This window comes from Cervus elaphus, chromosome 9 (genome assembly GCF_910594005.1).
Source record: "Cervus elaphus chromosome 9, mCerEla1.1, whole genome shotgun sequence".
In the NCBI taxonomy this organism is placed as follows: Eukaryota; Metazoa; Chordata; class Mammalia; order Artiodactyla; family Cervidae; genus Cervus; species Cervus elaphus.
In genome coordinates, this window is record NC_057823.1 from 59,094,032 (window position 1) to 59,107,725 (window position 13,694).

The 13,694-nt window shown below is 41.7% G+C and overlaps 1 protein-coding gene across 7 annotated transcripts in view; it reads right to left on the bottom strand.

Annotated features, from left to right (window-relative positions):
* PPP2R2B (protein phosphatase 2 regulatory subunit Bbeta) overlaps positions 1–13,694 on the bottom strand; it is a 512,720-nt gene that overhangs the window by 127,054 nt on the left and 371,972 nt on the right. For all 7 annotated transcript variants that reach the window (XM_043913169.1, XM_043913170.1, XM_043913168.1 and 4 more), the window contains 2 exons: positions 4,758–4,855; positions 1,398–1,563 (listed from right to left, as the gene is read on the bottom strand). In XM_043913169.1, coding sequence (XP_043769104.1) covers positions 1,398–1,563; positions 4,758–4,855 — 264 coding nt within the window. The remainder of the gene's footprint in view (positions 1–1,397; positions 1,564–4,757; positions 4,856–13,694) is intronic.

A 13,694-nucleotide genomic window follows, 5' to 3' on the forward strand; every position in this document is an offset into this window, starting at 1 on the left:
ACGCTATGCTGGCTACTTCAGAACCATTACTTTATAGATTTATACACTGGCTTTTACATTTGAGGGATTTGGGGGGTTCATATACATTAAAAACTTTCCCTCTTTTATCATGATATTAAAATAAAAATTGTAAGAACTTAGAAAACGAAAACAATAAAAGTAACAAATTGACAAGTCACTCATAATGCATAAGGATACTTACAATAAATCTTTCAGTGTGCTTCATTTCAGTCTTCAAAAATGCTAATACAGGTTTGATCATTGTATATATACAGTCTGCATTTTGTTTTATCTTGACATATGAGCATTACCCTTTCTTAATAAATGCTGGAGATAGGCAAAAAGCAAACCCAATGTTTCTTGATTTATACTTAAATGTATACTCCTCAAAGACTCACACAGAGGATGATGAAATAAGTCTCTTTCCAGCTTATTTGTTTGGCAGAGGGTGTTTAATTTGTGTGTACTAAGCCTCTTAATTGTTATGCTATTCAATTAGCACCCTTTTGTATTTGATTTTATCCTGAATTATTTTGAGCATAGATGGCTTCTTTCAAGTAGAGTATTAAAAACCTTTAGAGTTGGTAATTCCACTGTATAGAGGCTTAAAGATTAGTATAGAATCAAGTTCTCTATGCAACCCCTAACATCCTCTCTCTCTGATCCATTTATATCAATTCCGCCCCCCAAACCAATAAATGATGTAAGAAAAGTACGGAGGGAGAAAGAGAAGAAATCATTACTTGATCCATTTTTTGATGATGTCCCTGGGTTGGGAAGATTCCTTGGAGAAGGGAGTGGCTACCAACCCCAATATACTTGCCTGGAGAATTCCATGGACAGAGGAGTCTGGCAGACTATAGTCCACAGAGTCTCAAAGAGTTGAACACAACTGAGTGACTTTCACTTTCTCTACTTTCCTTCCTGTCTTCTTGACCTATGTTCCTAGTAAGGAGCTTGCTTGTGTCAAAGACATCTGCTTTCCAAACCCCCAAATATATTCAGGGATTAATAACTTCTATTGAGTGTGCCAAATATATAGGGACGGCATGTTTTGTTTCCTGAAATGTGTTCCCAGAATAACATTCAGCGAATCTTAAGACAGGAAGTCACATTCCAAAAACACCTGGAAATAATCTGCATTTGTCAAAAACTACAGATAACAAGTCTCACAGAATTCAGTCATAAATTTGTTATTTTTTAAAAAAGAGTAAGTACAATTTACTGAGTTTCTATTCTCAGTCAGGCATTCTGCTAGGCATCTTGCAAGTATGGTTTCTAAGTTTTTCAACAGCCTGCAAGGTAAAAAGGAAAATGGCGGCTAAGAGAGATTAAAATACATGGTTTGCTGACTATATCTCTGAAAACGCCAAACGAGGTAAGTCACCTTCACCTACCATTAGTAGACAGAAGGAAGTAGGCTGCATTCTGCTGAGGGAGCCATCTTATTTTATTGATTTTTTCTTCTATTTCTAAACTTTTCAGGTAATCGAACTCGGGTTCATGGCTCTGGAATGTGCTGTAAACATTGTATTCACCCCTACGATGAACCTGATTTTTACTCTGTAGGAAGGGAAAAAAACACATACACCAAAGATTAAATCATATAAGCCAACTGAAAATTCACCAGTTCCTTCTTTTTTTGAGCAGGATCATGAGAGGTGGGATGGGCAGACCGTGTCCGAGTGGGCTGAGGGCAGGACTATGCTGACCACAGGTTCCTCTTCAGCTCCGTGGCCTCATGCCATTTGATTGTGCACCCCTGGTGGTAAACACTGGCACCTCCAATATTTACATATTTTTATTTATAAATTATGTACATAAACTGCTGCATGGGCATAGGGTGTACATCATAAAATATATGTAGAAATAGAAGTTGAAGTAGGACATGAGTTTTTTTTTAGGTGACCATGCCACATGGCATGCAGAACTTCCTAGGCTGGGAATCGAACTCACACCCCCTGCAATGGAAGCATGGAGTCTTAACCAGTGGACCACCAGGCAAGTCCCAACAACATGATTTTAAAATCAATAGATGTTCTAGTATTTTCTGTGTCTTAGTGGATGTCTTGGACACCCTTAGGAGTGAGTCATCCAATGCTGAAGTCCATATAGATGCATATCAATCCTTTACGAAGAACACAGAACTGTAGCATCTGCACCCCTCACTGGCCTTTTTTAACTCATCAGATCTTCACAGAATCTCTGAGAGGTTCCCAGGGCAGGGAAATGGACCAAATAGGCTCAGAGACATTAAAATGACACACAGCTTATTAGGATCAGATCTCTCCCTCTCCTTTTCCCATCATGAGTAACAAAACAGACATGAGGGCAGAGAAGACATGCAGATCATTGGGAGAACTATGAAACTTTACACTGGCTTTCCCTTAGCATCGATTATGCAAAGTGCACACAGCAGGAACTGAATAAATAATGAGAGAACAGATCATGAAGGGGGGCTGTGGAGAAAGGGACAAGAGAAAGAAGAAAGATGGACAGGAGGAAAAGAGGGTGTGAGAGAGAAAGGGAAGAAGGGAAAGATGGAGGGGAGGTTTGCATTTTAGGATCTTGTGACCAAGAGTCTCAAGAGTCAGGCTTGGGAAAACTATGTGCACAAATTCAAATCCAGGTCTTATTAGGCATTTGTCATAGATGCATGACTCTTAATTAAAGGTTTAAATTAAAAAAAAAACAAACTATTTCTGGGTGGATACTGGACATTCAAACCCAAGCCTCAATTTACTGCCAGGTGATGGTACTGATGTTAAATGTACTCGTGAGGGCATTGAGGTTCTTTGAGCAAATTCTCCAGGATGGTGTCACTTGAGCATTCAAACACAGGAGTCACCCACAGGAGCTGAGAAGAGATCTGACTTAGATGTTGCCACATGTCTGTGTTTCTCAAGCTCAGAGGTCATTCAACCCCAAGCCTTGCCACAAAACTCAACAGTGAACTGCATGTTATTCTCAACATTTTTTCCTTATTGAACAAAACCACCTGCCTTTGGAAAATGTGTCCCCCTCCATTCTACTAATGAATCAGGCTTCCCAAATATTTCAGTAAATTAAAATAGGTGAAACCTATAAATAGCTAATGGGAAACACAGAATGGAATATTACTGGCAACATGCTGCCTTGGGTAATTTATGCTAAACAGCTCCTCTGGTTTCTCTTTATCATTACTAGGAACCTAATTGGATTAAAAAAAATTGAAGAAGGTTTAAAAATCAATTTTAAAAGGACTTTAGAGGCTGACATATTTGCTCCTGTCCTGTTTACTGCAGAAAGAGCTAGTCCACCTGAACAATAAATTTTTAAGATCCTTGATTTGCTACCATCCAAATCAGACTGTCAAGTGTGTGGAGTATGTGCCAGACCAATTAGCAGTAGGCAGCTCCGGAAAAGCAGGAAAAATTCCAGGTCACGAAGAGCTATTAGTTTCTACTTGCCAACCACATTTTCGTGTTTCCAGGGCCAATGGAATAGGCTGGGTGCCTGAATTAATGCTGAACACTTGAATTCATACAGAACCCTGAGGGATTACCATGCCCTTATAGAAATTAATTGCAAATAATGTGCAATTACCAAATATATCACCTCTAAATGAGACTTCCCTTTTTGGAGGGGAGATGGAACACAAATGGCTTTGAGGCACAAAGCAGGCTTTAAATTGCTAGGGAAGGCTCTTGTGAAGCCTCCCTCCCACACGGGGGGCCTCCCGCTACGCCACACTGGGTGAATCTCCGAGGCAGGCAGTAGTAGATGGGAGAGTCACTTGAACACAGACTGGCCTGCTGTAGGCTTCAGGACCCTGCCAGGGGAGGCCAAGGAAATCAAATTGGGCCATAATTCTGTTCTGACGGAGCAGAAGCAGACACCCCAAAAAAACTCAATTTATATGAAAAAGAGAAGCTATTCCTAGTGGAACCCAAGTCTCAGGAAGAAATGGGCTTTTCGAGATTCACTGGGAGTTAATGACTCCTGCTTGGAAAGCATAGAGGATTCAGCTGCAGGGAACTTCATGTCATCCATAGTAAACTGTGGCCTTCCCAGGCAGTGCTAGTGGTAAAGAACCCGCCCGCCAAGGCAGGAGACGTAAGAGATGTGGGTTTGATCCCTGGGTCAGGAAGATCCCCTGGAGGAGGGCATGGCAACCCACTCCAGTATTCTTGCCTGGAGAATCCCATGGACAGAGAAGCATGGTAGGCTACAGTCCATGGGGTCACAAAGAGTTGGACACGACTGAAGTGACTTAGCATGCACGTGCATAGTAAAGTGTGAACCATGTTCTTTGCTCAGATGTCATTTTCCGGGATTTCACTCGCTTTGGTAGAGGGAGCTACATTTTCTTTTCTGACCCAAGTTATCCTTTTCACATCTGTTGGGGAAAGGCTGTATCTTTTATCCCAGGTATTCTGTTAGGAGTCCCTGAATTTCTAAATTCAAGAGAGTTAACCCCACTGAGAAAGGAGGTGTTACACTCTACAAGCATCTGTGGCATTTTGCAGATCCAGAGAAATGAGGTCGTTTTGAATGTGCAGTACCCAGGATTGGAAAGGAAGACTTTGTCCAGAAAAGGCTCTAATTCAAGGTGCTTTTGTGAGCCTGTGCAACTGTTGATGTTAATGACTTTTTGGCAGTTTTTAGTTTGCAAGCCAAGCAGCAAGGTTAAGGGCGACACATGAGGATTAAGAAACAGTGGGAGGCCTCCTTTAAAAAGAAGAGAAAATGGGCATTTTGCATTCACTGCCACTTACCTCCTGCTCTCGTTGAAATATTACAACCCGACCCCCCTTGTCCCCTGTCGCTAGTAATTCTCCCGTGTGGTTGAATTCTACCGTAGAGATAATGTCAGCTGAAAAGAAGAAGACAAAGGCAATTTAAGTAACTGCACACTTACTTTCAAACGATAGATAATAGACGTACTTTTCTGCGCATTTAAGGGCTTAGGGCTTTGTCTCTGCAGTGGAATTTACAAGGATTTTATGTCCTGTATTTGAAGTGCCACTTCTAGTGGCACTTGGGGAAGTAAATTTCCTAGATGCCCACACAGAACTGTGGTCTCTAGGAACAACTGGAGAGAACAAAAGGAAAAAGCACATTCAGATTCTTTTGTTTTGGGCAATAGAAAACGAATTTTCTTATGGCTCTGGGAGACGGCAATTTTCTTTGATAATTTCTACCAACCACAGACTCTTTTCCCACCCATGGCCTTCTGCATCCCCCTTTCTTCTACACCAAGAAACTTCCCCAAATGGGGTTCAGTTGTGGAATCTAAATGAGGACTGAAGGCTGATGAGCAGGACTGAGATGCTTGAAGCTCAGACATGGAAAATGAAGGGACACAACTCAGAGGAACCATCAGGGAAACTCCAGGAGTTGGAAATTCAAGGAGGAACCCTGGAAATGCTCCCCCTTTTCTGGTAAGCCCATCACACCCTTCTGGAAGAGCAGAGCTTTACTGCAACTCAAGGAGAAAGGTGCTGAGAAAATAGGCTCACGAGGTCAGAGGGGAGAGGGAAATTTGTACTGTGTATCTCTAAACAGAGAAAATACACAGGCGCCAGGAACTCAGATCACAGATAATTGCTGAAGGAATGCCAGCCTGCCAAGCCTTTCTTCAATACTGGTTATCCCTGGAGGAACACGGACAGGTAAATTACCTATGATTGGATTTATTAGGGCTATTTTTAGAAAAATGTCAGAGGTTAATTCCTCTGCAATTATTCCCCCACAGGGCTCCAACAATCACTACCGAGAGTGCAAATGAGTTAAAAAAAAATAAAAAATGAGGTGGGGGAATTATGACTGTGGCCTTTGACAGAGGTACATTCTGAAGATTGTGTCCATGTAAGGAAAGCGAAGGGGAAACAGTGAGCTGGAAAACTAAGGCAATTACCCCTGAATAATTCAAATCTCAAATCTTACTTTAATATCATCATTTCAGGATTTTCTTTATATGCCCGATTGATTCAGGTAAGTAGTGTGAAATTCTCCACTTTGCTTCTAACTGTCCTTTTCCATACATGAAAATGTTTTAAATGGTCATTCTTTGTGCAGAAGAAAAAAGAATAAGGCATAACCTATAATCACTTTCAAGCCAGGCGCATTTAAAAGAATAATTCATGATTTCTGTTCCGGTGTCTTAGATGACTGACCCCAGTGGTAGCAGGTTCAAATCCTACAGGGCCACTAGGGAATGGGGAGTGAAGGAAATCAGGTGAGGTAGGAAGCTTGCGTCTCCTCTTAAAAGACAAGTGGCTACTCGGCTCAAGCCAACTGGGACTATGAAATATTACCTGTGTTGCCAGATATTCTGATTTTTTAAAAAAGCTTTTTATTTTCTATTGGAGTATAGTTGTTTAACAATGTTGGGAGAGTTTCAGGTGCCCAGCAAAGGCAGTCAGTCACACATATACACAGATCCATTCTCCCCCAAACTCCCTTGGCATCCAGGCTGCCACACAGCACTGGGCAGAGTCCCTTGTCCTACACAGCAGGTCTTTATTGGTTATCCATTTAAAATACAGCAGTGTGTACATGTCCATCCCAAACTCCCTAACATCCCTTCCCCTCATTTTCTTCCCTTGGTAACCATAAGTTTGCTCTCTAAGTCAGTTAAGCTGTTTCTGTTTTGTAAATAAGTTCACTTACATCATTTCTTTTTAGATTCCATGAATAAGGGATGTCATATTTTTTTAAAGAAGCTGGAAACCCAGAGCTTTACATGAAAACCTCTTCAGTTTTACAGATTGGCAACCAATGATTTTTTCTGAGTGCAATGACATTAAAAAATATATATATAATCCTGTCTATCAGACTAAAATGGTTTGTGGGTCACCCGCTTCTGACTTCTAGTCTCTAGAGTGCTCCTTCCAGAAAAAGCCACTCCATTCCTTATTGACAATCTCAACTGGACATCCCATCCATTCACTCGAGAAGAGCCCTCCAAATGAACACTACCTTAAGGAAACACAAAATAAGCTGCATGGCTATTCAGTTCCTGATGTAAGTTTAGAAGACCCGTTTTTAGAAGAAGAGCCCAAGGGGGAGCAGGTGAGCCCAGCAAGGTTGGGAAGCCAGTCACCTCGAGTGAATGATCGACCACTTTCCTGTTAGAGTTTGCGTGTCTTAGCAAAGCACTCTCATGTACAGAGGGGACAAGAAGCCTGTTTAATGTTTCCAGTTGCCTCAGAATGCCCTGGTTGAGAAACACTCGAGTGCTAGGAGACACTTCTCACATTAGTTGCTGCTCTGGCTTTTCAGTGAGTGGATAGCAATGAGGTTATTCACTCAGCTTCCTGGCTTTGGGGAGAAGCTAAGGCAGACATGGCTGTTTCTTTTCACTTCCAGGCTTCTGTCAAGCACTAAAAAATGAGCCAGACACCTCCTGGAGGGAAAGAGGAGCAGGGAGCAATGAGAGGGTGATGGGGAGCCCAGGCTTGGGAGTTAACAGTGCCATGCTCATGTCTTTAAGGCTAAGATTCTGCTTGCGTGTATGTGTGTGTGTGCTAAGTCACCTCAGTTGTGTCCGACTCTTTTCAACCCCATGGACTGTAGCCCACCAGGCTCCTCTGTCCATGGGATTGTCTAGGCAATACTGGAGTGGGTTGCCATATTCCTTCTCCAGGGGGGTTTCCCAAACCAGGAATCGAACCCATGTCTCCTGCATTGCAGGTGGATTCTTTACCCACTGAACCACCAGGGAAGCCCCAGGATTCTGCGTGAGGGCATCTGAAGCCCTTCCTCTCAGCAGCAACATGAACACAGACGTCAGAGTTCTACATGGGTTCTGGGGCCAGTGTATTGAACTGAGATGAGTCTTCCCTTTTGGTGACGCTGAGTATTGACTGGAAGCGAAAGAGGTAAGTAACTTTTCCCAAGGTTGGTCTCTGGCTCAGTTTCTAAGCAAATGTCACTCCAAGGGAAACAAAACTCAGTCTCCCAAGGATGACATGCATCTTGTCTTTTTGTCTGGACTCTGTGAAAACATCTTTACTCTCTAAGATGCACATGGGTCAAATTGCATCAAAATGCAGGTGGGATTCAAACCCAAGTCTAAACCACGTGGTCCAAGGCAATGTTATTAGAACTCTGCACTATGGGCTATCAGCCTTGTCCCCTGATATATAAAGGAGGTATATAAATGCCTCCTTTGTTTTCCAAGTGTTATCATTGTGCTATGTCTCCCTCGAGAAACTTGTCAGAGAAAGACTGACTGGCATGGCAGGATGCTGAAATCCCTTAGTCTTTTGCCAAGTCCTGACCTAGCTCTTAACACTGCCAGGGAGCTGGTCTGTATACTAGGCTGTTTATACCTGGGTATTGTCTGCTTCCCTTCAGAACATATGCCATGGCAACTCAAGTTAATACCTGTTTTGAACTTTCATGTTTCCTGAATCATTCATCATGGCTAAGCCAATAGGTGTAACCAGAGTATTTTACTGCCCTATCCATCTTTTGTGTATCTTCATCTATGACTGTTTAATAATTGATGCAAAACTCATGAATCACCCCACATTCCAATTTCAAGATAGGGAAACTTTGGATACAAAGCTCTTGTACTTGCAACATGCTCTTGGTAGAGCAGTGTAAATTAGAAAACATACACTGCTCAAGACAACATGACTTTGGTTGAGTACAGAAAGAGGATATGGCAATAACAATAAACCAGCAAACTCAGAGACAATAATGCCTTGGGAAATCTTGGTCCACAGGAGTCAATTCATCAAGTTCAACTAAAGTTCAATTCTTAAGTTTGATTAGAGGACGTTTTGCCTTTAAGTGACAAGTATTCACCACAACTCATTTTCTTAAGGGCGCAGCCGAGTCACGTTATTATGCAAAAAGTTATACACTTGAGCATTTTTCTCTCTGTTCTATAAAGACGTGAATGAAGTGCGTGTTTTTGACTAAAAACAAAAAGCAGAAGCCAAAAGCAGTTATGGAGGTCAAGTGTAGTTAACATGATTTTTTGTTAAGGAAGCCCTGGGAGGTATGACGTCTGCCCTGCTCCACATCTGTTCGTGCTGATTTAATTTCCACAAGACGGTGGCCTGGTAACCCCATTTCTAGCTCAATAGGCACTGTTCGAATCCAGTTTTTCATTTTTAAAATCAATCTCACCATTCTTCAAAGGTTCCAGACTAACAAGTTGACACATAAAATTTCCATTTACCTGAATAATAGAAACTGACTTGGCATTTATATGCATGTGATTGTGAAGTTGAAGAGAAGGAAGGATTGATCCTCTTGCTCATGCCCTAGACTCCCCTGGTACCACGCTAGGCTGGAGTCTATGCAATGCCAGGGCTGACTACAATTATTAGGTGCTGCATAGTTCAATAGCAGGGTGACTATTTTGAGGAAACAATGCTCAGTATAGACTTAGGACCTAAACCCAAGTCCTCTGATAGGACAAGATCTTACTGACCATGTCACTAGCACTGACCTCTCAGCTTCCATCACAGGGGTTAAAATGAGAGTGTAATACAATTTAGCCTTCAGAGCCCATTACAGGTTTTATCTTTCATCTTGGAAACATCTGGAGATAACACTGTAAGGTCATATATGGTACTTGTATCAGTGGACTAGTTCTGGGCGAGCAATATTTGGCTTTCTTCCTGACAAGGAGGTTGGTTCTAGCAGAGTCTGCTCTTTCTTCGGCCAGGGCAAAGATAGCAGCAAGAATGGGAAATGGGTTTCCTACCGGATGACAATGGGGCGAAATGGCAGTAGCTGCCAGCAAATCTGGGTGGAGAAGGACTGGGGGAGCTCTTCAAGGCTGAAATGCTGGGGTTAATTGCAGTGGCTCCTGCAGTGAGGGGACTTGTGGAACCTTTGTCACGCGCACAGGGGTTTCCAGTTAGATTGGCCCTGACTTTGTGGATCATTAAACAAACGGGATTCTTGTACTCCCCAGTGGGAATTAAAACAGCTCCTTCCGTCTTTACAACACTGTGGACTCCTCCTTGGGTTCTGGTTCACAGTCCAAAGTCAGCATCCATTTTCTTGGAAAAGGTTTCCTATGGATAACTGAAATAGTACACTGGAATATATTTCCCATCAAAATGGCAGGGGGAAAGGAAGTCTGGTTTTGGTCAAACAAGATATACCTAAGTACTGCTCTACTACTGGGATTGTGTTCCAAATGGTTACATTGAAAAGATGTTAATATATTGTAAAATTTTTAAAAGTCAGGTAATAAAATAGTATGCCTAAAAATGATCTCAATTTTGTTAAAGTATTTACATTTTAAAATGTATTTTTTTCTAAACTAGTAAAGTAATATATGGGCTTCCCTCGTGGCTTGGTGGTAAAGAATCCCCCTGCCAATGCGGAAGCCACAAGAGACTTGTGTTTGATCCCTGGGTGGGGAAGATCCCCTAGAGGAGGAAATGGCAACCCACTCCAGTACTCTTGCCTGGGAAATCCCATGGACAGAGGAGCCTGGTGGGCTGCAGTCCATGGGGTCACAAGAGTCAGACACGACTGAGCAACTGTGCTCATACACAAAGTAGTATATACTTCCATTAACACCAAAGTGATGATTAGAATATAACATGATATATCTCCTCCAAAGAGAATAATTAACTTTTATACACACACAAATAATCATAGGAAAAAGTCTATCAGAGAGACTACAAAATGATATTGTTTTGGGGTAGAACACAGATGTTTAAATTTATTCTTTTATAGTCTTCTAATTTTTCAGTATTTTCCAATTTTTTTTTACCTTGATCATAAATACTTGAACAATTTTTAACTTTTATGCAATTTTAATTGACTTTCAAACTGAATATAAGATTTTAACATTTACATCAGTGACTTTTTAAAAATTTGCTTTTTAATTCCCATATAAAATTCACTTTTTGCAGCATATAGTTTTATGAGTTTAGATAAATGCATGTAGATGTGTATCCATTATCACCGTCATGAGACAGAACAGTTTAATCACCCTCCTCCTATAAAGTTCCTTCATATTACCTCTCTATAGTGAACAATTTTTCAGAAAGGAATAAAATTATGGGAGTGAAATGAGCTGACAGGTATATAAGGGCTTCCAAAGGAGTGTGTGTAAATACAGAGGCTTAATGCTACTGGTCTCTACACACATGGCTCAATTCAATTTCTAGTCAATGATCATTTTCTAGCTAGTTGGAGTCAGATTTTATTTTTTCATCTTATTGTTTAGATATTATCACTATTTATAATTTTGGTTTTAGAGCACTGGGAAGCTCAATACATCAATATATCTTTATTAACCTATATCACAAACTAGGTTTATGCATAAGGTTTTCTGCCCTCTGACTCAAATGTCCCTTTGCCTTTAATTGGGATGCCATCTGAGTCCTTGGTTCGTAGCATTAACTTCTTAACTTGACATTACTTGTCACTTTCTTTTAGCTTGGTCCTAGTGACAATAGTAGTAAATAGCAAGTTCTGAGAAGTGATAACAAATGGATCTAATCTTGGTCACCAATTTTGATCTATTGGCAGAAGCTGCCCATTGAGAAAGACTGAGGTCATAGCTGGGCTTGGTGGGAGGGTGTTGTGATCCACTGGTTGTGTCTGTCATGGGCCTTGGCAAGTAAAGAGGCTGTACAGATGCCACATGCTTGCTATACTGACCGAGTATATAGAATATACACATTCTGTTGGATCCAGAGGTGATTCCTCTGCCACCTAACTGGTGTCTGGATTTTAGCTACTGAATCTATTCCCTTTTATTTGAATATAATTAATTCTGTGTATACTGGTTTAAATTTCAGTCTGGTGCTGGTAATCCTCTTCTATGAAAGAATGCAGGTAGAAGGATCCAACAGCCCCAATTCTCCAGACTTTATCACAACTTCTGCTTCCTATTTAACCACAAGCACAGTGCTGGAAAAGGGGCACAGTTTAAATGTCAGACCTGTGAAGACCAAGCTCATGAAGGGCAGAGTGTGTGCTGTGGCTAATACTCTTCGGCTGCTCCTCTCCACTGCCTTTCTTCCTTGCTTGTCCCACTGTAGAGGCTGAAAATGCAAATTGCTTCTCAGCCTCTTCTCTGGCTAGGGATGGCCATGTGACCCAAATTTGGCCAATGGGTCACACAGAAAAGTCTCTTGGGGGGCAGGGAGGCAGAAAATCTGGGAAAAATTTTTCTTCCCAGAATAAAAGGAAGCAAGCAAGTGATGGGAAGCCTTCTGGCTGCATTGACATACTCCTTGTCTAATACTACCTTTGTATGTAGTTCTATGTAGCCATATGTGGAGCTGTGGCAGCCATCACATGACCATGAGGTACTAAGTCTAAGGCCAAGCCAAGAGGCTGAGTATGACAGATGGAAGAAAGGGACAATGTCCCCAGTGACATCACTTAACTGCAAAAGCCTACCATAGGGACAGCCTATGTCTGAACTTGTTAAACAAAAGGTACCTAGTGGTTTAAGCCACTGCAAGATAGACATTTTGCTATGTGCATCTGAATGCTTACTAACAGACAAGGCTTTCCATCTTTGTTTTCCACATAGCATTGTGTACAGGGGCAGATTATTAATGTGCATTGAATTGGAAAAAATGATCTCTTGTCCTGCCACCTCCAGGCACAAACTCTCACACTCACATTTTCATTTTCCCTCTATCATACAACCAATTTTCCTTCCCACATACTTAGTTTCCAATATTGAGGTGTTTGTTTTTTCCCTCTTCCCCTGTATGGCAATGGTGCATTAATTTTTGACCATTCAAATATAAAATCAGTTTACTGGGATAGAATGCCTCCCCCTACAATTTATCATGGTGTCCATCATAAAATGATGACTTCAAATGGTCTTAGCCATATCCTCCGTTGGAGCCAAGTTTCTCCCAGCTAATGTGTAGTAAGCCCACCATGCTTGCTGAGCTGTGAAAATCCAGATGGTAGGAAGCAGGTGAGTAATGAATGTCATGCTGTTCCCATTAAAATGCACACAGCTTCCCCACACTGACCAAATCTCCAGCACTAACCAGGTCTGAGACCACTCAGGACATGTGGGTTCATGGAGATTGCCTTTCATTCAAAACAAGTTCCAGCAACACAGAAACTGAGAAGAGAGAATCTTCGGGTAGTGGAACAAAACTTGCCTAAAGGGCAAAGGAATTTGAAAAATTGTAAGTCCTCTAAGTACAGAGAAAGCCAGTGGGAGATCTGTAGCAGTCCAGACTTGCCTTCAAGCCTGTGTGGTTTACAGTGGAATCTGCTGGAAAGGTATCTACCATCTGTCACCTACTCTTTCAGAAAGCAGAGGAGTAATTAAGTGCTCAGGTGATACAAACTCTGTCAATCATTCATATCTATTATGTACACAATATGGGATCATCTAGCACTGACCTCAAAGTCACTGGAATCCCAGATCTAAGATGAGAAAGCCTATCATATCTGTGGGGGAACAGGAGCTCCTGGGCAAGGCACTGAAGTCTCTTGGCATGGCTTGCATCAAAAATTTTGTTGTGCCAGATGCTCTGAACTCAGAAAGGCATGGTGCCTGCCTTGTGGGAGTCGAAGGAATTTGTGAATTGGCTCTAATGTCACTTTTTAAGGGAAGCCTTGCATGACTTCTCCCCAAACCTAGACAGGCCCTTTGGGATGCAGCCTTCTGGCTCCCTGTACTTCTGATCTATCAGTTATCACTGCATACCATTACCATTTATCACAATGGTAAGAGAACCATT